General features: G+C 34.1%; 1 protein-coding gene and 1 pseudogene across 3 annotated transcripts in view; one reads left to right on the top strand and one right to left on the bottom strand.

Annotated features, from left to right (window-relative positions):
• Positions 1 to 12,049: 12,049 nt before the first annotated feature.
• On the top strand, positions 12,050 to 12,168 carry LOC120608418 (uncharacterized; annotated as a pseudogene).
• Positions 12,169 to 20,297: 8,129 nt separating this feature from the next.
• The window catches only part of TNPO1 (transportin 1), an 84,925-nt gene continuing 78,309 nt past the window's right edge, over positions 20,298 to 26,913 (bottom strand). For all 3 annotated transcript variants that reach the window (XM_039870177.1, XM_039870178.1, XM_039870179.1), the window contains exons 23-25: positions 25,067 to 25,141; positions 24,079 to 24,221; positions 20,298 to 21,904 (exon numbers count right to left, since the gene is read on the bottom strand). In XM_039870177.1, coding sequence (XP_039726111.1) covers positions 24,114 to 24,221; positions 25,067 to 25,141 — 183 coding nt within the window. In that variant the 3' untranslated portion in view covers positions 20,298 to 21,904; positions 24,079 to 24,113. The remainder of the gene's footprint in view (positions 21,905 to 24,078; positions 24,222 to 25,066; positions 25,142 to 26,913) is intronic.

Here is a 26,913-nt window from a genome sequence, read left to right as displayed (position 1 = left end):
AAGGAAGCCTTGATTTGCAGCATTTGCTGATTTCCATGGTAGGAATTCTCCTACCCTGGCCAATTTCAAGCTAGCAACGTAACAGCGCTGAGTGGGAGTTGGGGAGAGTTGTGCACAGACTCCCAAGAACCTGGCGTTAGCACAACACTGCTCTGAGTCTTCTGTGATAACTATGTCCAAAACTACCCATGCCTCTCATCTGAGCCCATACAGTGGAGCCAGCTGCTGCAAGAGCAACTCCAGGAGTTGGCGAGTTGTCAGGTTTTAGGGGTATGGATTGATTGTTTCTTTCTTTCTTTAACCCCTCAAGTTCTCTGTTTTCTATAAGGGCTTTATGTTCTTCCACTTTGCTAGGTTTTTAAATGTCCATTGAGTCCCATTTCTTTTACCTTTTTGAAAATTCCTTACTATATTTGTCTATTAGAAGCACCCTTTCTGGTTTTCCTGTACTGCTTTGAATTTATTTTTCTATTTCTTGGCCATATCAGTGGGATTTGGAGGAGAGGCAAAGCAGAAGTCCTTCTCTTATTTCGTGCCTTAACTTGTTTTCATTAGAAGTCACTTCTTATATCTCAGGGGTTGATTCTCCTCCTATGGCCAGTGGTTTTTCTGTATGCCTATTGTCCTGAATGATGGTTTGATTAACCAGGACCACTGGCTGCTGAGGGGTTTCTGAGGAAAGCTGGGTAACTGACTAAGGCTGTCTGCTTCTATACTTGGGTTCCAGTTGGAGAGCACACTTTTCTTTAGGGAGGCCATTTACACTGGCCCAAGCGGAGCAGCCAAGCAGGTGCTGGGGTAGGGAACAGCTAGTGGCATGGGGTTGCATATGTCCGCCTCAGGTGGCCTGAAGCAGAAGAATCCAAATGAACATTTTCCATTTTCACAGGCCAAATGACAGGGCTTCCTGGTTCTACTTATTAGTTGAAGCCCCAGATCTCCTCCCTGTGACTCTTTGGTTGATGCTAGTTGGATCCTAACCTTGAAAGGTCCTTTCTGGCCAGGAGCAACTTTTACTTCACCCTGGAAACATGGGCTGGTGGGCACAGAGCAGAGTGAGTCTGTCCCCGGGGCAGAATCCTCTTTAGGTTAACTATGTGGCAGGTACTGTTCTAAGCCTTTACATGAATTAACTCATTTAATCTTCATGATGCTCTTCTAAAGTTGGTTTTATTGTAATCCTTGGTTTACAGACGAAGAGATTAAGACATCGAAAGGTCACATAGTCAGTAAGTCTTGAGGCGGGATTTAAACCTGAAAACTCTGTGACAGTTGTGATAAGTCAGTAGTGGTAGTGGCTTCCAGACAGGTGGGGGGTAGGTAGGTAGTAGCTTCCCCTCTAATGGAAAACTCTGAAAGCACTATGAAATAAGTCCCTTTTCAGGTCCTTCCCAGGTATGCTGAATCACCTGTAAAGACTCAGCAGACTATGTCCCAGGTCACATTAAAGAGGTAGGTTTACAGTAAGCCTATATCTCCTTGCGACAAAATGTATTTTCTCAAAATGGGCAAAACAATACCTCCCATCCTATATATTCTTCTTATAATGTGACTTTGACATTCTTCCCAATGAGAGGTGGAATCTGTGTTTCCTCTCCTTGAATGTGGGCAGGATTGTGACTACAGTGAAAATAATTTATATGACTTTTGAGGTTAGGTCATAAAAAGTGGTACAACATCCATCTGGTTCTCTTGGGACACTTGATATTAAAATCCAATCACCATGCTATGAAGAAGCCCATAGCCTGTGGAGAGGTCCATATAGCCAGAAACTAAGACCTAAGGAACACATTTCAAGCTGAGCTCAAAGCCAAGAGCCAGAACAAATTCGTCAATCAAATGAGTGATGCATCTTGAAAGTGGATCCTCCAGTCTCCAGGCAAGTGGAGCAGAGGTGCATTTCCCTTCTAAGCCCTTTCCAAACTGCAAATACTTGAGCAAAATGGATTGTTGTTGTTTTAAGCCACTAGCTTTCGAGTGGTTTGTTATGAAGCAACAGATATATTCCTGGATATTATCTGCTGTCTCCATAAAATCCAGAATTCAGTCTCATAGGTGGGCTTACCCTAAGGGGCTTTGATAATGATCAAATTTCCCCCACGGCTTCTGCCAAATTGTTGAATTGCTTCAGGAGAGGAAGAATTTAAAGAGTATGTTTATGACCTTCCCCTGATTTTATTTTTCACTTTTAAGTATTTAATCTCTTTAGAATATAGTTTAGTTTAAGGCCTGATATAAGAATATAACTTTATTTTTTTCAAATTATCATGACTGTTTATTAAATTTTCCATTATTTTGTTATTGATTTAAAACATCATCTTCCTCATAATTTAAGACCCTGAGGACAATTTTATCAAGATAAAAGTAAAGGTGAGCAAGAAATAAACCTGCTGCAAAAAAGAGGACAGCAAGGAAACTTGCTAGTCTTGACCTTTGCATTGAATGGAGAGGGCAAATCCCTAACAGAAATAGAACAATCCTAAAATTTATATGGAACTATAAAAGACCCCAAATAGCCAAAGCAATCTTGAGAAAAAAGAACAAAGCTGGAGGCATCACACATCCTAACTTCAAACTATATTACAAAGCTATGGTAATTAAAACAGTATGGTACTAGCATAAAAACAGACATATAGATCAGTGGAGAGATCCCAGAAATAATTCCATGCTTATGTGGCCAATTAATTCATGACAAAAGAGCCAAGAGCATACAATGGGGATAAGACAGTCTCTTCAAAAAATGGTGTTGGGAAAATTGGACAGCAACACGCAAAAGAATGAAACTGGACCACTAGTGTACATCATACATAAAAATTAACTAAAAATGGATTAAAGAATTGAACATAAGACCTGAAATCATAAAACTTTTAGGAAAAAACAGAGGCAGTATGATTTTTTTTTTTTAAAAATTAAGTTTATTGGAGTAACATTGGTTAATACAATTATATAATTTTCAGGTGTACATTATAATTTGACATCTGTATATTCTACTGTGTGTTTGCCACCCAAAGTCCAGTTTCCTTCAGCTACCATATATTTGATCCTCTTTACCCACTTCACACTCCTCCTCACCCCCATATCCACTTTACCCTATCTCTACTCTCCTCCCTCACCCTCTACCCTCTGGTAACCCCTAGTCTATACTCCATGTCCATGAGTCTCTGTTTGTTTGTCTTGTTCCTTTGTTGCTTTTAGGTTTATATCCCACATATAAGTGATATCATATGATTTTCAACTTTTTTTGTCTGGCTTATTTTGCTTAGCAAGATTATCTCAAGGTCCATCCATGTTGTTGCAAATGGCTGTATTTCATCTCTTCTTATGGCTGAGTAATATTCCATTGTATATATGTACCACAGCTTCTTTATCCGATCATCTATCGTAGGACACTTCAGTTGCTTCCATTTCCTGGCCACTGTGAATAATGCTGCTATGAACATTGGTGTGCAAATATCTCGATGGATATGAGTTTTCAGGTAAGATTCTTAACATAGGTCTTGGAGATAATTTTTAAAATCTGACACCAAAATCAAAAGCAGCAAAAGTAAAAATAAACAAGTGAGAATACATCAAACTCAAAAGCTTCTTCTCAGCAAAGGGAGTCATCAACAAAATGAAAGGGCAACCTACTAAATGGGAGAAAATATTTGCAAATCATATATCTGATGAGTGACTAATATCTAAAACATATAAAGAACTCATACAACTCAATAGCAAAACACACATACACACACAAAAACAAATAAACTACACAATCCAATTAAAAAAAAAATAGGCACAAGATCTGAATAGACATTTTTCCAAAGAAGACATACATATAACCAACAGGTACATGAAAAGATGCTCTACATCATTAGTTATTAGGGAAATAAAAATCAAAACTACAATGAGGATATCACCTCACACCTGTTAGAATGGTTATTATCAAAAAGACAAGAAATAACAAGTGTTGATGAGAATGTGGGGAAAAGAGAACTCGTGCACTGTTGGTAGGAGTGTCAATTGGTGCAGTCACATGGAAAACAGTATGGAGATTCCTCAAAAAATTAAAGAACTACCATATGATCCAGCAATTCCATTTACGGATATTTATCTGAAGAAACAGTAATTTGAAAAGATCTATGCACCCCCATGTTCATTGCGGCATTATTTACAATAGCCAAGATAAGGAAACAACTCAAGTGTTTGTTGATGGATGAATGGATAAAGAAAATGTTATATATATATATATAATGGAATATTATTCAGCCATAAAAAATGAATGATATGGAATGAAATGGTGGTTGCCAGAGGTGGGGGGGTGGGGCATGGGAGAAATGGGTGAACTGCTTTTTTTTGTTTTTAGTTTTAATAAATTGAAAAACATTTTTTAATTATAAAAAATTAGTTTAATAGAATATACATTTAAAATAACTAACAAATGTTCATATTTTGGCATGCAAAAAACCCATAAATTTTATTGAAAAAATAGGTGATCATAAGAGAGTCTCTTATACTGTAGTATTTTTTTCTAGTATACTCTTAAGTATTATGTTAATTCAAAAAATATCAAAAATTAATTGAAAATAAAGCCTCCTTTCTGTTCCTCATTTTTAATAAATAAAAGAAAAAAACCTTAAAACCCAAGGGAAGGATTAAATGGCAGATTAGTTAGAACTAAAGACAGAATTAGTTGAGTCTGAAGATAGAAAGAAAAGTGTCTCTGAAGACAGAAAAAGATAATAATAGTGAAAGTATATTAAAAGACATGGATAGTAGAATGGATTTTAACAACTATTTAATGATAGTTCCAGAAGTAGATAAGAGATTAAAAAAAAAGAAGATTCACTATTTTAAAAGGGAATGGATAAACATTATTAATGGACATTAATTTTTAGACCTAGCAAGTCCAATGTATCTCAAGATAAATTTAACATATTTCCACACTCAGATTCATCATGGTGAAATATGCACTGAAGATGAAAAAGTATCTTAAAAGCAAGGAGAAAGGCAGATCACCTACCAAAAAAAAAAAAAAAGCAATTAAACTGAAGACCAACTTCCCAATGGCAACAATATGTCTCAAGAGAGTGCAATAATATCTTCAGTGGGCTGAGAAAAAACAAATGTTAACCTAAAATTACTACCTGGCTAAAATATCTTTCAAGAAAGAAAGTAAAATTATGAATTTTTTTTCACACTATAAAAATAGGGTTTGCTACAAACAGACCATAGTAAAGGAAATTCTAAAGTCTGTACTTCAGGCATATAAAAAAAGATGTTATTCAGAAGATTCTAAGTTACACACACACAAAAAAAAGATAGAGAAAGACAATAGTAAATATATGGATAAATCTAAACAAAATTCAGATACATGAAATAAATACAATGTATAGTTTATGGATTTAAAAAAGAGAACTAAAATACTTTTCAACAATTCCACATAAATTGAATAGGGTAGTGATCAAGTTTAAAACATCCCAGGGTCTAGGGATCGTCCCAAAAAAGGAAGAGACACACTGATTAATTTTAGACATCGCTAGATAACATTAGATATACATGGTAAAATAGCTGAGGACACCATAAAATAATCAAATTAAAGGATATAATTTTCAAACTAGTTTTTAAAAAGGATTAAAGAAAGATGAAAAAAATAATCATTCAAAAAAAAATCATGGAGAGTGAAAAAAAGATAAGAAAGAGAACTTTGTTCTATGGGTAAAAAGGAGAGATAAATCTATACATAATAGTAATCATAATACATGTAAGTGGATTAAACTCCTCCAGTTAAAAGGCAAAAATTGTCACACTGAATTTTAAAAGCAAATCCAATTATGCTTTCTAATTGTCATTTTAGGTGGCACACAAAGGTAGAAAGAAAAAAGATGGAAGATATACATCAGGCAATACAAATCAAAAGAGGGCTAGTGTAATTAATAAATTTATTTTAATTTACTTATTAATTTAAATGTATTAATTTGTTATAATGATAAAAATTTAATTCCCTGGGAAATGATAATGACTCATTGTTTATGTTGATCTAACAACCTATCTTCAAAATATATAAAGCCAACATTGACAGAACTACAAAGAGAAATAGGAGAATCCACAGTCATAATGAGATATTTCAATATCTCTCTTGCAGTAATTGATAGATGAAGCAGTAGGCCCAATGGATCCATGAACCAACCTACAGTTATCTTCCATGTTTCTGGGTTGGGATGAACATAATTGAGAGTAACAAAAGAAGCCCCTTGGATTGTTTGAAGGCCAAAATTATTCCTTCCTGCTCTGACTATTTAGCAGCAGTTCTACTTCCTGATTATCAGAGCCAATCACCCTTCCCAGTAAGATAAGTTCCTTTCTTGCCTGTTGGTCTAATGGCATGCAAAGCTTAAAGTGACCTAGTAGCAGTGGTAGCTTTTAAGTTTAGTGAGACTTCCTGTGGTCCTTGTGGAAGCATATCTCCTCTGGGAAACAAGATTTCTAGATCCACAGAGCCTAAGATTGTGGGAACAGGAAACATACATTCCCTAAGTGAGTCACTAGGAGTGATGGTGTATGGGGTGTCTCCCATGGATTCCGCTCTGTTCCGAGCATGTGTCTTATCTCTTGCTGGGTGAGGCAGTGCCTATCAGCCAAGGGCAATGCTCAGGAGAAGGATGTAACTGTGGGCTGTTATCAGCCTACATTTCATCAGCTGGGGGATCACTAATTGGCTTTGCAAAGAGGATCTGGGTGGGCACCAACTGTATCTGCTATACTGACTGACCGGCAAGAACAGCTTTAGAAAAGAACTTATGTTTACTACACCAGCTAAAGAACTCCAGCACTCTTAGGTACAGGCTGAGAGTAAGGGGACATGGAATGAGGAGAGGAAGGATGTTACACCTATCAATACTTCTCTAACCAGTTGCAGAAAAGGAAAAAGAATTGTAGCAGGCACCCATGGTCTCTTTCTTGCCTTTTATAATTAATATATTGTATATAGTAACCAGTTTTTTTCCTTCCCCTGTCTGTTGCTAATCAATACAAGATAAATCAGTGGTAGATACTTTAAAAATTTAGACTTAGGATACAAGACATCAAGGTACAGTTGATATCAGGAATTTAAAAAATCTATTCAGAAATCCAGTTGGATTTTTTGTTTGCTCTAGTTTTTTGAGCCACCTCTACGAAGGTTTACAGCAGTTTTATTCATACTTTCCAAAAATTGGACACAATCAAGATGTTCCTCAATAAGTAAAAGAATAAACTGTAGTATATCCATACATTTAGCAACAAAAAGGAATGAGCCATTGATTCATGAAATGTGAATGCATCTTAAAAGTGAAAAGTCTGGCTAAGTGAAAGAAGCCAGACTCAAAAAAGCTAAATACTCTATGATTCCATTTATATGATATTATTGAAAAGGCAAAACATAGAGATAGAAAACAGATCAGGGGTTGTCAAAAGTTGGAGGAAGGGAGAGTAGTTGACTACAAAAAGGCTGAATAGGAAAACTTTTTAGAATGATGGAAGTATTTTGTATGGTTTGGGGTGGTGGAGGAATGATTGTCACATTTGTCGAAACCCAAAGAATTTTTACTGTATGCTGATTAAAAACAAACAAACAAACCAGGAAAGGACTGAAAAATCTGATGGAAGTTGGGAGAGGTGAGGATCAAATTATGAAATACAGATTGAGACAAGTGGCTCTAACTGCATTACAAGTGTGGCATAACTTCACTATAGGGGGTGGTGAAAAAGGAGCTGCCCTAAGTAACTGTAAAATGGTGTTTTGACTGGTATTGTAAGGCAAAAGACAAAAAGAACTGTATGTAAACACTGTACTCTAGTACATTTGTTTCTTACTGGGTATGAGTAATTCTGAAACTACGTGTTTAATAGGGTTGAACAAATAAGTAAATACATTGAAGATAATGGAAGCCAGGTCTATTACTTTCAGAGGCAGAAGTTTTATAAATAAGCAAGGCAGGGGCAGAAGGGAAGACCAGAATGGATTAGAGTTGGAGATCTCAATCTGATATCACCAACTGCATAAGATCTTTTCCACCAACTGCATAAGATCAGTATATACTTTTACATACTGATAAAGAAATAAATATAGATATGTGGGTATACATGGGTTAGTATACACATATTATTGCTCTGTCCACTGAGAGGATGTAGGAACAGTGACACCCCAGCAGCAGTTAGCACATCAAGCACACAGATCTTGGTTTTGAAGTACCATTCTCAAAAGGAACCAGGGCTCCTTGGAGGAATAGCTGATTCTAGGGCTGGGGCAGGAAATATGGAAGATGAGCCTGAAGCATCATGTAATGCCAGAAAAGAAGGAAGTGCTAAAAATAAAAATAAAGATAGATGGGGCATGTCAAAAGAAACCAATCTGAAAGTGTTCCCAACGGTCGAAGCTGGAACAATTTTGGCAACAAAATAGTGATAGTATTAGGTTATAACTCAAATAGTAAAACAAATATACTGATTTATATACTGATATAAATATTACACATATGCTGATATAAATGGTTAAACAAACAAGGGAGAAGGGATACATCTTCTTTAGAGAGAAATTCCAAATAATATATGCAGGTACCCCCCTTCCAAGGAGTGAGGTTTAATTCCCTTCCTCTTGAGTATGGGCTGGGCTTAATGGCTCACTCCCACTTCACTCCAGAGAAACCTGGCTGACATCACCTTAACAAGTGATCAAAGTTAACATCACTAGTGATAAGTCATATTGATATCATATCCCCTGATATGATACATGAAAAGTGAAAAGGACACTTCACTTCTGTAGTATTCTTCAAAAACTCCATAACCCATTTACTAATGGGAAAACATCAGGCAACCTGAATTTGAGAAGTATTCCACAAATTACCAATACTTTTCAAAATTGTTGAGATCATGAAAAATAAGAAAAGACTGAGAACTGTCCAGGAATGGAAGAGACTCCGGAGACATGATGACTAAACCAGTGCAATGCAGAAAAATAAAATGGAGATATGACAGAAAACTACACATAGGTTATATTGGGTGGTGAGGAAAGACCTCTGTAGGGAAATGGTATTTGAACTAAAATCTGAATGACCAAAAGGAGCCAGCCATATAAAGAAAAATGGGAGAGCAGTTCAGACATCAGAAACAGATGGTGCAAAGACTGTAACGCTTCCCTCAGTTCATGTGTTTGGGGAGTAAAGACGTCAGTGTGGCAGGAGTGTCAAGAGAAAGGTTGAAGGTGAGCTAGGAGATGGAGAAAGAGCCAAATGACGCAGAAACTTGTGATAATTTGATTTGGCCCAAAAGAACTATGGGAAGGAAACCATTTTAATAAGTATTTCTTCAAAGTACTAGGTTAAGCTAATTATCCATCATAGGAAAGGAGGCTGGAGAACACATGTTCCAGGGATCTTGAGATATCAGGGAACAAAAACATCTAAAAGGTAAGGAAAAGATCTTATGCAAATTTGAACTTTTACAGGTTCTGTCTTTTATGTCCTAAACTACTTAATAAAACTATTTTTTACTGAAATATCAATTGAATGTTAAATGCAAAACTACAAAAATTAAGTTCCAGCCAGAAAGCACATAAAATAGAATTTCTTATAGGAGGTTTGTTCAATGCAACTCATCCCACCACTATTCAAATTTTGAGCGACTTCTGGTAGGAAGAAAAATTTCAGTGATTCGTCTCTTTTTTTTATCAGATTTGCAAATGAGATCAAATGGTAGCTTTAGAAGATTAGACAAAACAATGTAAAAGTAAAACTGTCTTCTGACAATATGATGATATAATTGGAATAGCAATTCCCAAAAGCAAGCCAGAGATGGCCCAGCACAGAACTCGGGCCCACCAGAACACCTGCAAGATAAGAGATATTAAATAATTCCATTTGACTAGATGACAAGGGGTCACTTAAGTAGCTCCTGTCTTTACTGATCATTTCTAATTTTGGATCATGACAATTCATTCTTTTGGTTGATGAAACTATAAGACTTAACTAAACTAGATAATGGAATAAGGTCTAGTGGCACCTTGTTCCTTCATGAACCCTGAGTGAGTCCTAGTTGAATGTCTCTCATTTCTCTCCTACTCCCTATCTGTAAGCCAGCTCAGAAAGTGAGTCAATGCTTTGCACACTGATAATGTGCAGTCTGGACTTGCATCACTGGGACTCGCTGTGGTGGCCTAGTAATTTCCCATAGTCTGTCAGGAACAAGCAACTATGAAAAGCTCTGTCACAACAGGCCTTTAGAAAATAAGTGCCTGTATCAAGATTTTCAAGATTATTTTCATGTAAAAGTTAAAGTCTGGAACATCATCTCATTGTAGGTGACAGGTTACCTAAAAATGAGTGATAGGATAGTATTTTTGTTAAAAGTGTAAGCTCTGGAGTCAGACTTACGAATCTATTTGTGTTTAAATCCTAGTTCTACTATATATGACTTTAGTTTCCTCACCTATGAACAGGAATAATAATAGAAGTGACCTCATAGGCTGTCAAGTAGGTTAAATGAATTAATATACATAAAGCTCTCGGACCCTGTCCTCATTCATTCATTCATTCATTCATTCAACAAATACTAAGCATCCACTTTTGTTTCAGGAATTGCTCAGGGCACTGTAGACACTCAAGCAAAGCCTTCATCCTCTTGTGAAGCTTACATGTAAACTAGTCCCTGAGATTGTAAGTGAACTTCAGTTTCCCAAGAACTCTCTAGGTCCTTGCTAACTCAAAGTTCATTAACGAGCAGCATGACATCATTTGGGAACCTATTAGAAATGCACAATCTTAGGCCTCATCAGACTTACTGAATTAGGATCCGCATTTTAACAAGGTTGTCAGGTGACACGTATGCATGTTAAAGTTTGAGATGTCCTGCTTAAATCATAAACTCTTGGACTTAAGAAAACAACTTGAAAATTCCCTATGTTCTAAGGGAGATTGACATTGAAATTTAAAAATTGCTGTAGAGAAAAAAATTTCAAGATTATTTTCATGTAAAAGTTAATTGAGGTGAGCTTAAGGGGTGGAAACCTGCTCATTATATGTATATGCTTCTACAAAATACCATACTAATATTCCAGGGTTAATCTAGGTAAATGGCTCCATCTAGTGGAAACATTTTGATTTATACATCGCTGAGTATAGTTTAAGCTAGTCTGAAGAGGAACTCCAGAAAATTAAAGTTCATTTTAAGAACTTTAAAGAAAACGTGCGTGCTTACAGTTGACAAAAAGGACGAGGCTTAACAAAAACAGAAATGTTTATACAATCATAGTGTATGTGGAAGAAAGGCTTGGTAACCATCAGTTCCTTTCTTTTCACATATAAAGAGTGGGCCTTTGAGCATGGGTTAAATATTTGAAAGTCTTGTTTGTTAAGTGTTAAGAAGATAACATCTTAAATGTAATTTTCTTTTGGGGAATATGAACCCTCAAAGTGATAATGTAAAAATTAAAGTACTTAAATAAAGTGATAATGGAACAAGGAAAGCTCTCACGGATCTTTAGTTCCTAAGTATATTGAGTGGAAATGACCTTGGCTAACACATCTGAAGTGTTACCATAAACTTGCCTGCTTTTTTTATTCAGACCTGATTTTTATTATAAAAGATGGACTTACTGAAAAAAAAATTAAAGGGAGGTCTTCTCTGGTGCTATGAAGTTATGTGAAATATAAAGTATATATTTATGTATCATTTAAAGATTAACAATAAAATGTATCCACCACCCAGACTCTTCATGATTGTATCCTCAGCTCTCCTTGCAAGATGCAACCATCTTAATTTTATATTACACACTAATGAATTCCTATATTTTAGTTGTCTGTTTTTGAAATTTATATAACTGGCTTTTCTGTAGGTATTGTACTGAAACTGGCTCTTTTCTCAGCACTATCTTTAAACTTTAGCTATCCTGTTAGACATTTAGGTTGTTCTTTATTTGTTGCCATTACAATGCTAATATGAAGATTCTGGCATACAGGAGTTACTGCTGAGTCAGCATATACAAATGTTCAACTTGACCAGGTAATGGCAAACTGGTTTCTAAAGTAGTTGTACTGTCTATGGCCATGCCACCCTGAATAAGCCCGATCCCGTCTGATCCTGGAAGCTAAACAGGGTTGGGCCTGATTAGTACTTGGATGGGAGACCACCTAGGAATACCAGGTGCTGTAGGCATTAAAAAAATAAATAAAATAAAGTAGTTGTACTACATCAGCATTTTAAGAGTTCCTGTTCCTTTATCATGCATCTGTATTAACAACTGGTATTTTCAATTTTTAAGTTAGTGAATGTGGGTTAAGTGCTTAGGGAGCGAACAACATAATAAAACCAATTTTACCACAGGCTAATTAATATAAACAAGAGTTAAGTTTCTATGGCATCTAAAGAAATGATGTTGAATGACATTATTTGAGGACCAGCTGTTCTAGTTTCATGTATATTTAGATGTTTCCAGACTTAGTTCTTTAAAGAATATATTTATAATTTTGATATTTCTAAATTGTCCTTCCTATTGTACTACTAATTTACACTTCTGCTAGCAATGTATGAATTCCTGTTTCCATATTTCCTGGGCAAGTCACCAAGCCCTTCTGACCTTTATAATGTAAAAGCAATCTAAAAGTAGTTAAGTTTCAATGGACTGAGTTGAATATGTTTAAAACTTATCTGTGAACTATTAATATCCTTTGCCTATTTTTTTATTGGGTTGTCTTACTGCCTTGTAGGAGGCACTTTATAATTTAAAGAAATTAACCATTTTCTGTGAAAGGAGCTATTGTTTTCCCCGTTTTTACTTCGTCATGTAGAATTTTTAGGTCTTTTAAATCAACATTTTCTTTCAAGATTTTTGGGGTTGTATCATACCTAGAAACACCTACCCCACACTAAGATTATATACAAAAAAAAGAGAAACTTTAAGTTTCATATTAGCACTTTTAATTTAGAGCCAACTAGAATTTTGGCATATAGTATGAGGTAGGAATCTGTCAAATAATCTTTTTTCACTTAAGTGTCATATACAGTAAGTCCCCACTTAACTTTGTCAATAGATTCTGCAACTTTATGTATAATGAAACCAATTTTACCATAGCCTGATATAAACAAGTCACAGCAGTATAACAAAATACTGTTGAATGAAATGTTATTCAAGGACCTGCTGTACTAGTTTCGTAAGAAATTTAGATGTTTCTAGACTTAGTTATTTTGAGCTCCCTATTCATGAATCGGTTTTAATTTCCTGCAGCCATAATTTAAAAAGAAAAAAATGTCTGATAGGTTATCTCACTCATTACTTTTCCAGTTTTTCTGGCTCCTCTTACTTTTTCTTATGTATGAACTTCATATTTTAAGATATGAAATAACCTTGTGTAGTAAACAAGAATCTGTTGTTAATCTTTTTGGGGTAGGTTTTTAATTTTAAATTTTGACACAAGCTGGTAAGAATTTAGGGAAGTAATCTATCTCAGGCTTTGGCTTGCTCAGTCTTTACGAGCTTCCATATTTCTTGAACTGTTTTTAGAAAACAGCTTTTTAATTTGGCCTTGAAGAAAATGGAAGCCTGTGGTCTCTCAACTCTGGGAGGAAGATAGCTCTCATTCCACCTCTTCTATAGCCATAGATCTGCCAAAATCAGTGACTTCCCTGTTGTTAAATGCAAAGTAAATTGTCCTTTTTGTTCCATACATAAGAACACCATGGTCCTCTAGTTTTCTTTATTAAGACTTCAACGTTGAAGTGTTTCAGGTTTAGTCTTTGCAGCTTTCATTTTTATCCAGTTCTCAGATGGTACTGTTCAGTTTTATTGTTCAAAGCTCTATTTATACACTTCCAGTTTTTTATCTATAGCCCTAGGTTATCGCATCTCAGCTCCAACGGCCTATTCTACTCCTTCATATGGATGTCTCAAATCAAAAGCCAAGTTTTCTTATTCCAGCTAACACTTCTATCCTTCCAGCTGCTCAGGTTAGACCAAAAGCCTTAAGAGCCATCCTTGATTCTCTCCTCACAACCCATTTCCAGTGTGTTGGCAACTCTTGACTCCTCATTTAAAACATATTGGGACAACTCTACCATGAATGGCGCCTTACTTCACTCAGGTGTGAAAATGACCTATACTATCTGGTTTTCAGTTACTTCTTGGATCTTATGTACTACTCTTTTCCCTTGCTCCCAGTGTTCAAGTTATATCCCCTCATTTGCATGTGATACATACCAAACATGTTCTGTCTCACATCATTTGTCCTATTGTTCCTTTTACCTGAAATACTCACCTGCAGACTTCCAGACTCATTCTAAGTTTTTGCTCCGACACCCTCCCAGACCCTCACGCCATTTAAAATAGCAAGCCTCCCCCATTATCACCTTCCATTTGTTTTCTCACTGGTGCATGCCACCATAAACATACTATGCTACTTACCGGTCTTCCTACAATAGAATGTAAGCTCTAAGAGAACAAACTGTACTTGTGAAATAAGACTCAGATAATTAAATATGTAATACGAAAACATAGGTTTTGCATAACATTTCTTAGTTAGAAAATTGTGCTATCAAAGCACAATGTACAGCACACCTAACACCCACTGAAGTTGCTGCTGAGTGTAAAAATTAGTACCATTTTATCTGAAAGGAAATTGGACTAAAACCATCTCCTTTTGACACGGCAATTCAATTAAGAAATTACTGCAGATGTATACAAACGTTTAAGCTTACGAATGTTCATCACTTTACTTCTGAGTAAAAAATGAGAAATAACTTCTGAATGTCCATCAATAGTAAGACTGTTGTGTAAACTGTTCATGGAATACCACGTGGCTACCATGTCGATGTGTATTTAACAGGCAAATCTGGATACTAAAAACAGTGCACAAATTCACTATTCATATGTCCAGAAAAATAAGGTTATATGTATGACAATTAAAAATTGTTCCTTTAAAAAAATTTAATGAAGTTCTTTGAAAGGCATCATAAAGCTTGAATAGTAATTCTTAGAATAAAATTTAAATAGCTGTAATAGGGATAGAAATGCATTTCATTCATGACTGGCACAAAAACCTAAAAGGTTCTTAGTGTAACATTTTTCTTGTATTACTTTTATTTGTATTTAGTTTCTAAATTATAATTTGCAATTTGTGTTGAACTGAACACTGGAGATCTAGGTGGATATTTCAGGAAGTTCTTTTACATCAAGTTAACACAAGACTCTGAGATTAAGGATTACAAGATGATAGTCACTGCTTCAGTAGTTTCCACTTTATTAGTAACAAAGTCCAAATTCAGAGCTGTATAGTTCAACTGCCACTTTTCCAATCATTCCCATAGAATGAATTACGGAGTCAGGTTGATTATGAACTCATTACAAGAAAAAAATGCCTGTCAATTCAAAAATAGGTATAAAGTGAAATAATTTGTACTTTAGTTTCACTAGATTTCTCTTAAAATTGCAGCAGCAAATCAGAATCTTGAATAACTAATGAATAGGCTGGTTTTGATTATCTTCTCCCACAACTTAAATCCTAAATTCTAGAATTTTAAACTTTCTTGAGGATGTGTTTTAGAACGTGATACCCATGTTTCATTTTCCCTCACCCAACACAACTGAGGTATCTCAAATATTTTCATGTGCAGGCAAAGGAAAAGAAACCCGAAACTCAATTTTCTTAAAATTTCTTGGGCTGTACTCTCTAATTTCAGGCCCTTCCCTTGTTCTATATCTCAATTAAAAAAACCAAACAGATGACTTGACAGTTATGCACACATTTCCCCTGAAATGTATTAACACGTCTAATTTTAATCAGTAACATGCAACCATAATGATGATTATAGCCTGAAGAGGAAACTGCTATGTTTTTATATTAATTTCCAAAATTACAAGTCTCAATAGGACACACATTCATACACATTCATGCAATCTATCCTTACGTTTCATCCACAGCTTCGCCTCTTTTTGCAGAGCACTATCTTTCCTCCTCCCCCACCAAAAGCTGAACCTAGAATCAACAGTTTAGATATATATCAATAGGAGTTAAATTACAGGGAAAAGTTTTTACTACACTATACAAATTAGAAAATACTCATTTAAAAAATAGAAGGTGTCAAACAAGAGTGCACTAATACGCAAGCTAAGAAAAAAAAAATACTCTTGAACAAAAAACCCAAACAACAAAAACAACACAACAAATAAGACCTAACTGGACCCAAAATGGGGTTTGGGGAAGGGAGATAAAGCTCATTTCCTTTCATTAAAAATCAGAGTGAAACAACTATAGTTAAACAACTTTATTAACATAGTCAAGCAGTGATTAACATTCACATCTATTATGTCACATCATACAAATGTAAATACAAAATTACTACAGTACAATATATATTCTCTGCATGATCCAAAATATTTGGTGGCCCCAAAAAACTCTCTTTAAAATTCAGCAGCTTATCAAAAATTAAAACCGTATTCTATTTAAAATGAAGATCTGTTAGCACAGAGTTAGACTTCAAGAAATATCAATTTAGTACAGTTTGAGAAGTTGCAGGAGGATATGTTTGAAGGACACGTTCTAACATAGTGTGGCAGGTACAGGAAACATCAGATTTAAAGCTTTTAAGCATAACTCATACAACCTAAGTTGTCAGCAGAAAGATCCAGTTATTTATAACTAAAGCTAAAACTACGAAATTATTGCACCCAATGTTAACATGAATATTAAGTGTAAAACTGTTTTATAATATGAAGTCATCAACCACATTTAAACATCTCACAGATATCTATTAAGTAAAATTAATTATACAGTATTGTCTAATTATCTCTATAAAAAATCATCTGATCTTATTTTGGTTATATATCCACAGAGGAAAACAATGAAGTAATATGGGGTAAGTACAGCAGAACCCCTTTATGAGGCTGGTATTAAGAAGGACCAATGCCTTGTAGGCTAACCATGTTATAGTAGGCTTTTAGGAAGACAGACTTGCAAAAGAGCTAATTCTGCATAATACCAAGCCATGGTATAAGGGGATTCTATGGTACATGAACAAAAGTTGTAAGAAAAGAGGAAACACTATTTTCCTAATTAATAATATAATGCTTGGCAAATTGATTTGGTTTGGTTTTAAATGTACAAGAGGTGGAAAAAAATCATTTAAATCCCCTCAAAATCATGCATACATTAAAAAAACACAATACATTCTGGGATACAAATCACAATAAACAGTTGCTATAATTTAAACGTATACCTTAAAATTAATATGCATAATAATTAAGCATAAAGAATCCTCTACACTTAATACCAATGGGGGAAAGAGCTACATAAGACTGAAAAAATTAGTCCCATATCACCTGGAAAGTGTGTTAAGTGAATGAGACTTATGTAAAATTAAGAGGCATTAGAAATATCTCCATATTTAATACAGCATGAAAGGTACTAAGTAGGTATACAATGCTCTTGCATGGTCTTATTACTAGATAATATTGTCACACAATTCCTTATTGATCTAGTTTTCATCTAGATTATCTCAGGCCTTTAACAATCTGAAGACCAGTTTTCTTGAAGATTTTAATGCCTACACTTCAATAACAGTACCAGTAGCAACAGTGTTTTCCCCCTTGTATTATTTGCAAAAATAATTCAATAAGCAAAGTTGTATTTTAAAGTACTACTAAAAGGATTTAAGTTGCAGTTAGGCATGATACACTCTTCTCTTGGGAAGAATGTTTTTGCACCGTTATGTTAATACATTCAATATGAATAATATAGATTAATTATATGAAGCAAAAAACCCCACGTTTTTCTTTATGGCAAGTATTTAAGTTAAATTTAGACTAAAGGGTTTAAGATAAATTAAATTCTGGCATTTCAGCTATGCAGGGTAATTTAATATAGGACAGAAAAATTTCCACTCGCCTATTTTGAGGGTTTGGAGAAAAAGAGGATCAAATTGAACTCACTTTCAAGATAAGCCTACATGCAAAAGGCTCGCCAGGAGGGATTTATATACCACCCTAGTCTGCTAGAATAAGGACTGGAAAAAATCAGACCAAATGAGAAGATTCTTCATGAAACACTAAAAAAAAAAAAAAAAGTATGATGACCCTTTTATAAGCATATGTCAACAAAGCAAAAAGGATACAAGAGTATTCACCTGAGATAAAACTTGTATCTGAATATTTTATAACTAAGTAGACAAAGCATTTCAATACAGGAAAGTCAGTTGAAATTATTTAAAATATACATCTGCCCCTAATTTACAATATATGCAATTTAAGCAATTCAGATCAATGAAAAAGTCTTAACAAAAAAAATCACAGTGTTTATCAATGTTAATTACAAAATGTATGCTACTTATTTTGTTTTAAAGATGTAATGGCTTGGTTAAGTGTTTTTAAATCTATTCTGAAATCTAACTTGCGTCACAAAGTATCAAGTAGCAATAATGTAAAGCATTTGAACTGGCTCTTAAAAGATTATTTACACGTTGATTATTTGGGAAATAACCAACCAAAAAATATAAAAAACTGATTTTTTTTTAATGTAGTATGAAGTTATTAAAGAGATTAGACAATACAAAAAGCAAAATTTTGTCCTGAATAAAATGAGTATCTGTGGCACTAAGTTCACTTACTAATGGACTATAACATGGAACTGCCAAACATGCATTTAAATTATATTAAATACTTTCTGTTTCCAACTTAGGTTGATCAGCAGCTTTTGTTCTGTTAGAATCCTTCCAAGAGAGAAGCTCAAACAGGAAAAAGAAGGCATATATAAACAGTAAACACTGACCTCCTGAGGTTCCTACAACATAAAAATATTCAAGTAGAAAATCTACATCACTTAGCAGCGGCTATTTCTGTAGTTGAGCACACTAACAGCACTTTAGTGTGTAAGGAGCAGATGAAGTAAGCCGTGCTTTAAGCATGCCAAGAGGCAGAAACACTGGAATGTAACAAAGACAAACTCACAATTTCATAGACATTCAGTCAACATTCAAAACTATTAAGACTACACCACAAGAATTAAGTTGCTTATATATATATATATCCCATGATGTATTAAGTTTTATCGGAATAAATGCTAAATCAGAGCTTACCTCAAAAGATAATTTAGATGGCTTCTGCAAATTCCTATGCTATACTATGTATGTGAAATATAAATTAGAAAGAAACAATAAACTCAAGAGGGGAAAAAAAACCTTCCCAAAACCTAACCCAAACTCAGGTTGCCAGTCATATTTACTTAATTTTACTTTCTATTTTTAAATTAAATTTCCTTTTAATTTAAAAACAGGTTAAGTGACTACAAAAATGAGCACGTTCTTATGCTATATACCTGCCTAATTGGAAAACCAAGTTTTAATCAAACAGGTGATAATACTGCTTTTTCTAGTCGATATAGAATCGTCAATCACAGGTTCGAGTAACTTTATTGCAGGTTGTTTTTATGTTTGTTTTAAAGTGTTTATAGAAGAATTCTGCCATTTCTTCCAATTTAAGATATTTACTACCTATTCTAGAATATTAAAATATCTCTCATATTAAATTCTAAAAAGTATTTAAAAAAAAACAAACAAAAAAAAACTCCACAAGGTCACTAAAATTTAAGGATAAAATAGATACCCTAATCAGGTTTTAAAGACTAACTAGGAAGCAAATTTTGAGCTCCCAGTGAAGCAATGGTACTAGAAAGAAAAATGCTACATACCCTTTGGGTCCAACTTATAATTAAAAAAAAAAGTTGGACATTTAAAAAGTATTAATTTTAGGCTCTACAGATTGAAATTTGCAAAGCCAGAGTACAGGAAAGAAAGTGAAAGAACATGTTAAAAAAAATACACATACACACAGTAACAAAAACCTTTTTGCATGCTACCATGCATTTGAAAATTTTAAAAACAGTTATTTATAAATTCACACACATACAGCTCAAACTTCAGTGCAATGGCTGTATCATTCAACACCTTAGAAGAATAGAACCATGCAAAGAGGAGCAACTGCTTATAAAAATGGTTATTCAGTATTTATTCTGCAATGCAAAGGTGACAAACTAAAATATAAAAAGGTTGTTATGGCTTAACATTTTTGTTGCAGATTAAATATGCAGCATTGAAAAATGGAAAGGTGTGGCTTCATCTCTGACCAGCAGAGTTAAAAAGAAAAATCTCTCCATTTTCCTTCATCATCATGGGATACACTGTTCAGGCAATCCAAATTAATAAAGACTTGCACTTTCATATGGACACAAGATCAAGTGTACCAGTTAGGTTTTCACATTCACAGTATATAAGAAAATACACATGGAAGGAAAAGTAAAGGGTTAACTTAACAAGGATTTATTCACAGGAATACATGTAAGTAGAGAAAAATAACAGAAAAGCTAAACAAATGAAATGAAGAGGATCCAAATCAACTTTCACTCTGTAGCTTTTTACTTGCACCCTGTGTGCATATATCTAGGGCACAGAGGGCCACCAACATGCGCCAATACAGTGTAGGAACCCTGCATTACATCCATTAACTTAAACATATCTTTAAGATCATGCTTTGAACAAAAAAAAGAAAGCTTAGAAGGCAATATGTTGAGTGGGAATAAACATTGAAATATAGCAATCATGTCTTTAACTTCTACAATTGTCTTTATGTGCCAACTAACATTGATGCAGCCTCTTACAGATCTTTTACCATGTACTTTAAATTTTAGAAGTTTTGATAAAATCACTAGTAGTATATAACCATGCAGAAAGCACATCACACTGACAGCACAGAGGCAAAGATTTTGCACAGGTATATCAGCTTTCCACATTGTGCAGGTTACACACAATACAATATCAATCTTATTCCTAACAGATCCTAAAAAGATATTTCAAGGCCTAGCTGTAAACTACAGTACTTTATATCTATATTCTTAATAAAAATAAATCCACAAATCTTAAAAAGGAATTTTAAATGCAGGGGTATATTGAATTGGTAAACTGCAACACAAACTGGCGCAACAGAGGTAAATGAATACCAATCTCACTCTATGTGATGCAAGCATGCTACTTACTTTCCCACTAATTTACTTTCAATCACTAAGCCAGAATGCATGCCTGAACCTTAAACTGCACTTTAAAAATAACATTTTGACCTAGAAATGAAATCTAATGAAGTACAACCATTAAATTATATCCACTACATTGTTTTAATGCAAAATCGAGAGTTCAATCTTTAGTTTGATATTCCAACCCCATTTATTCCTCCCTCCCTGCCCACCCCACAAAGGTAAAAGGAGTGACTCATATGGCATTTCACAGGGTGCTTCATTGTTTAAATTAGCTTGTTTTTTTTTTATTTCCAACTTTTTTTGGGGTACCTTAAATTTTAACTTCCAAGAACCTGCTTCTACTATGGGTAGGCAAGCTGATTTTAATTCTATTAGCTTCATTTGTGTAGTTCTTTATCAGCATGCAAAAACAAGGCCCCATCACGTGGGAAAATTTATAAAAACCTTTAAATTAAAAAAAAAAAAAAAAGCTTCTTTACTGTTTGTAACCCCTATTCTTAGGTTTCCTTTATTGTGCGCTATAGAAATTTTCCTCTCTTATTCCTATGCATCATTTATATGGTTCTTGTTTTGGTATAATTCCCCATAATATTCCAGAATGTACTGTTTTGTGAGTAGACAGAACAGTTTTTTTTTTTTTTTTTCTTCACATCCAGTGCAGAGTTGTAATTGGAGACAGATTTCCACCCACAAAGGCTCCAGATGTTAAAACGTTTCCCAACATCGACTTAATACAGTGACGGCAACACCTCCCTCCCGCCCCTCCCAGTAGGGTTGGGATTGTAGTACTGTATTCCCTACTGGTTTACCCTTCCCCCCTGTAAAGGGTAACATTTTCCCTGGGTGCAGAGGCTCCCTCATAGTCTCCAAGACCGAAGGACCTGTAAGAAAAGAAAAAAAACAATTTTATACTTTTAACAACTGTTTCTCTTAAAGCTAGCGGAAGACAAAATTAATCAAGTAACAATGCTATCTCTACCTAAAGAAAATGAGAAATTGAATGAATTGCCTAAGATAATCATTGATAATCAAGTTGTTTCCTTCTCCTATGGCTCTCAACTACCTCCTGTATCAGATATGAAAAGTGACACCAAGCTGGGGACATGCAGAGAGGTGTGTAGCACTTTATATAGATGAAATGTACCTTGTAGGATGCTACCAGTCTCATTCTTCACCTCCTTTAGTATAATGGGCCCCAATGGGAACTGGTTATTTCTCACATTTAGTTGCCTTACTTCAAAATTTAATAGCACTTTCTTTAGGACAACCACTTTCTTTAGTAAAAATTAAAACATTATCCTTTTTCCAATTTCCCAATATAAAGCAATAAAAATTCAATCCATCAAAAAATAAAGGAGCATAATTTTTGGTTGTCTGATGTTTTTGCTTAGAGGCACCAAAGGTGTTCACACTGCACTAAGGTCACTATATTCAGCAAATATCAAAAAGGAAATTTTAACACTTGTCTTCCAAACCTACTTTACGTGGTCATTTCCTATAGTCTCAGGATTCTTGATTGTCCTGATAAGAACTTTTTCAACACTAGCAGTTTTGATGATGAGAAAGACATTAAGAAATAAAGGTAGATTCCTAGGAGACTGTAACTAGTACCTGACAGTGGAACATTCACGACAAAACTCTACTAACCACTCATGCCAAACTTTGGACATTAATGAAGGTTCATGTGAATTCACAGAGGCAATTAAGCCCATCTGTGGAGAAGTACAAGCAACTGCTTTTTTCTGCCTCCGAAAAAAGAGGAGTACAAAAAAGGCAGGAATAAATGATACTGATCCATTTCTATCTCAAATTAGAAAACTGAGAAATATTACGTATCTTGTCTTAGAACATGATCACCACTGTTAATTCATAATTGGTGACATGAGAGAGACCACAGAAGGTAATAAATATGAAAGTGTTCAAGACTTAGCTCACTGTTGAATCTTTTGGCCCTTGATGCTAAAAATCATTCTTATCTATTGCATTCTCATGATATAACATAAGTGATTCAAGCACTTTTCCAAAATGCTAAGGCCACAAAACAGCTTTTAGACACAACCTTTGTTGTGTAGGACAACACACAACAAAGGACTCAGAGACATTCCTGAGGCTGCAAATCTGTTTCTACTGTTTTATAGGTTAATCAGACAATCTGGATGTTAAAAACTCCAACATAAAAGGTAAGTTAATTTGCTATACAATTGCTGGACACACATTTGGAGTACATTCTCTGGCCCTCCAGTAAAATATGTCTCAGGTCATGTCTAAAACCTAAAGAACTAAAACCCCTGGTTCACTGTACTGGCCCATGTTCTTAACATTTATTGAGCCAACTTAGTGTGTTAGGCAATATACTATGTTCTGGCATCACATATAATACTGCATTTAATCCTCAAAAGAACTCAATAAAGGAAATGAAGCTAAGAGACTGGAATTGTTAGTTTGACTTAACATGTACAGAAAAATTCAAAAACAAGAGTCCAAGTGGACTTACCCCTCTTATTATCCCAAATCCAAACAGAATCTTTCACTGCCCAGTTTAAAACAGTGCTGAGCATACAGTAGGTACTCAACAAAATGTATGTTGAAGAGTGACCATTAAATATTCTTAACTACTAAGCCCAAACCCAGTCCAATTCTACTTGGGTTTTCCCTGAAGCTCACTATATAGAAAGTTCTTGATATATCAGAGACTATAAATTCATGCTTTAAAACTAAACCATTTCTACTCTGCTGTAGTGAATGCTAGTGATCTCTTACAGGGCAAAAAAAGAAATAGTTGAAGCAATGTTAACTAATCTAACCAGCATACCAGCTTAAATTTCTTTCTATCTAGAATTCAAAGTGGAACCATGCATTTTATCTTGCTTGATTGTTCTCTTAAAAAAAAAAAAAATCTCTAACATTCACTTAAATAATTTTAAAGTCCAATATAGCATGAGATTATTTTATTCAATCACTACAGACAACAAATAGCTTTGATTCTATTCAGTAGTTTCAGACTGCAGTTCTAAGTTTCTTCGTCCTGAAAAATCCCAACCTTCTTACAACTTACCCCTAATTATGGGACTGCAGCTTAAGTTTATGAGGTTAAACACCATAAAAAGCTGCAAGACGCTCTTTTAATGGAGGCGGAAACTGGTCAGAGAAACGCCTCCAATTTTCATCCCCAACTTGATTTTTAAATCCATGAAGGATCTGCAAAGAGTGAAAAAATCATTAATTTAGCGATAACAACAACAAAATCAGATCTGCACAGCTTCTGAAATCAAATACTACTGATTTTATTATTCCAAAATTTTATCCACTTTAAAGTAATTTCAAACTTTGTTGGATTCTATACCATTTCATGCCTTAAAGGCACTTCACTGAATATGCTAAACTTTGTTTTGAGAAGTTTAGATTTCAGCAAGTGTCCTAGTAACAGGTGTACTCTAAGTAATCTCTGACATAACACTTATGAAAAACAAAAAAATATAGAATTCACCCAAGAGATAAACTTTCTATGTCATACTAAGTTTTTTCAAGTAGGAAACATACAGGGTTTTGGGTTCATGGTTGCAACTATAGTTCACTAATTTTAATACTAGGTGATTCAAATAACAGCATTTTACTTCTTATTTTGTTATGGTTAAGTGGTGACTAGAGTTAATCAAAAGGAAGGCAGTGGGGGGGTGGGCGCTACTGAAACAAAGAACTATATAGGCTTAATGCTTGTGGAGAACCACTTAAGATTTACTTTGTTCAAAATTTTATATTCAAAATCTCAATTGGTTAATGTGCAAAGGTGGGATAATGGGACCACATGAATCAGTGGTATTGCTTGAGAAAATATTTTCAAAGTACATGCTCTATTGATACAGAGTCAATGCTGTATCTTAAAGATTAAGCCAAATTTCCTTTTCTTTACCAAGAACAAAGATTAGTCTACCAATATTGATATGAAGAGTCTAAGTTTCATATGAAATATAAAAATAATTTAAACTTTCTGACTAGGACTGTCAACAGTCCCAAGGTGTACATCATAAAGACTTTTTAGTTACCTTACAGAACATGTCCCTCAGATCATCTTTTGGGTTAATCCATGATGCAACAGCATCACAAAAAAATATAAAATCCTGTAACAAGCAAGAAATACATCTTAGATTGATATTATATTTGTCAAACACATTGAAAAATATATGCAAACTTCAGAGTATATATCATGATAGAATCCTAGTTAAAAATTAAAAAATATATCAATGATTATAAAAATGACAGTGATTTTAAAATGATTATAAAAATTATAGTGATTAGTTAATGGTTGTCCCTATTGCTGCACCATAAAGGAACCTCTACACATTAAGTTTATACTGGAATTTAATGCTCTTTTGTATTTTATTTTGTATCACAAAACAAAACCCCAGTCTAGTAAACATTTAGCACCAACAAGAATGGACTGAAAGCACCAAATGAGCATCAATTAAAAAACTTTCATTTACCATATTAAAGGATTATATAAATCTAAAATCTTACAGTTATGTCTAGCCTAAAAATAATTTAAAGTTAGTTAAAAGTATATACCAAGTAAGCTTAACGTAAAGCATAGGAATTAATAAATTTAAATTTGAAGACCCATAATAAGATAGAAACTTAAATGAAATGACCAAAAGTTAGAAGTAAAACTAATTATGTAGTTACAAATAACACCAAACTCAATCCAATCCAACCCAATGCCTCAAACAAAAAAGAACAAAACTCAAACAAAAAAGAATGACAGACCCAAAGCTCAGACAATTATTTAAAAGATAATCAGGTTATTCCGACTATAACAAGGTGACAACAGGCATATGCTTTAAATATTTCATTAAAGTATTTTTAAATATTGACTACCATGCTGAAACAAAAATCCAACAGACAACAGTCAAGGTATTGCTGATGCTCTGACATGTCAACTACTTTCAATTTTACTATTATATTCAGAAAATCTAATTTCAAAACTTACTAATACTAAAGTATGTGTATAAAACACATATTTAAGCAAAAGAAAATCCCGTGCTCCCAAAGTTCATGGTTTATTCAAATTATGTTATGTCTTCCAAATATCAGTCTAATGTTAAAAACTTAAATACACACATGTCTAGAACTTGTGAATAAAAATTAAAACATAAAAAATAAAACGACATTTTCTTTTAAACATATCCAAATACATATGTAAAAAGTAGAAATTTCTACAATTCTTAAACTGGTAGTGATTTCTTGACTATATTTGCATATGTTACTTTGAATATTAATTCAAAAAAAGAAAAAGCCCAACTAAAATCCCGGTGGAAAAATGCTCCTTTTTAACATAGTATACATCATATGTCCCTAAAACACATTTGACACAAGATCTTAAATATTGAAAGAAACTTAATGATAGGAGGTTCTTCTGCAATTAGAGACCATCTCTAAAGACAGTACTAACTTGTTTTAATAGTAAGTCATTAATGTTTTACAAATGTGAAATTAATCAAAAGTTTTTTTTCTTGTTCTAATTTGTAAGTTTTCAATGCCTATCACTTATATCAAACTGAATTCTATAAGCTGGTAATGTATGTTTTTCTAAACCTTAATTAAAAAACACAGTTAAGTAATACAGGACAGGAAATACCAAAACATCTCAATTAAAAAATGTTTGAGGCACCCATCTCTTGAAAGTGAAAGGTTATTTTCTTGAAAACTCCACCCATACTTTATTTACAATTTATCTGTTGAGGAACTCAGGGCATTTAACTTAGAATCTCATAGTTTGTATTTTGATTTCATATACATGGTGTTGATCAAAATGTTTGTTTTGTGTCTTGCAAATTGGCAGTTGGGTCCAGAGGTCTGATCAGACTCATGCTTGAAATCATTGGCAAATAATTTT

This window comes from Pteropus medius, unplaced genomic scaffold, assembly GCF_902729225.1.
Source record: "Pteropus medius unplaced genomic scaffold, Ma_sr-lr_union100, whole genome shotgun sequence".
Classification (NCBI taxonomy): Eukaryota; Metazoa; Chordata; class Mammalia; order Chiroptera; family Pteropodidae; genus Pteropus; species Pteropus medius.
Note: the sequence above shows the minus strand (reverse complement) of the source record. Positions and strands in the feature narration are given on the sequence as shown.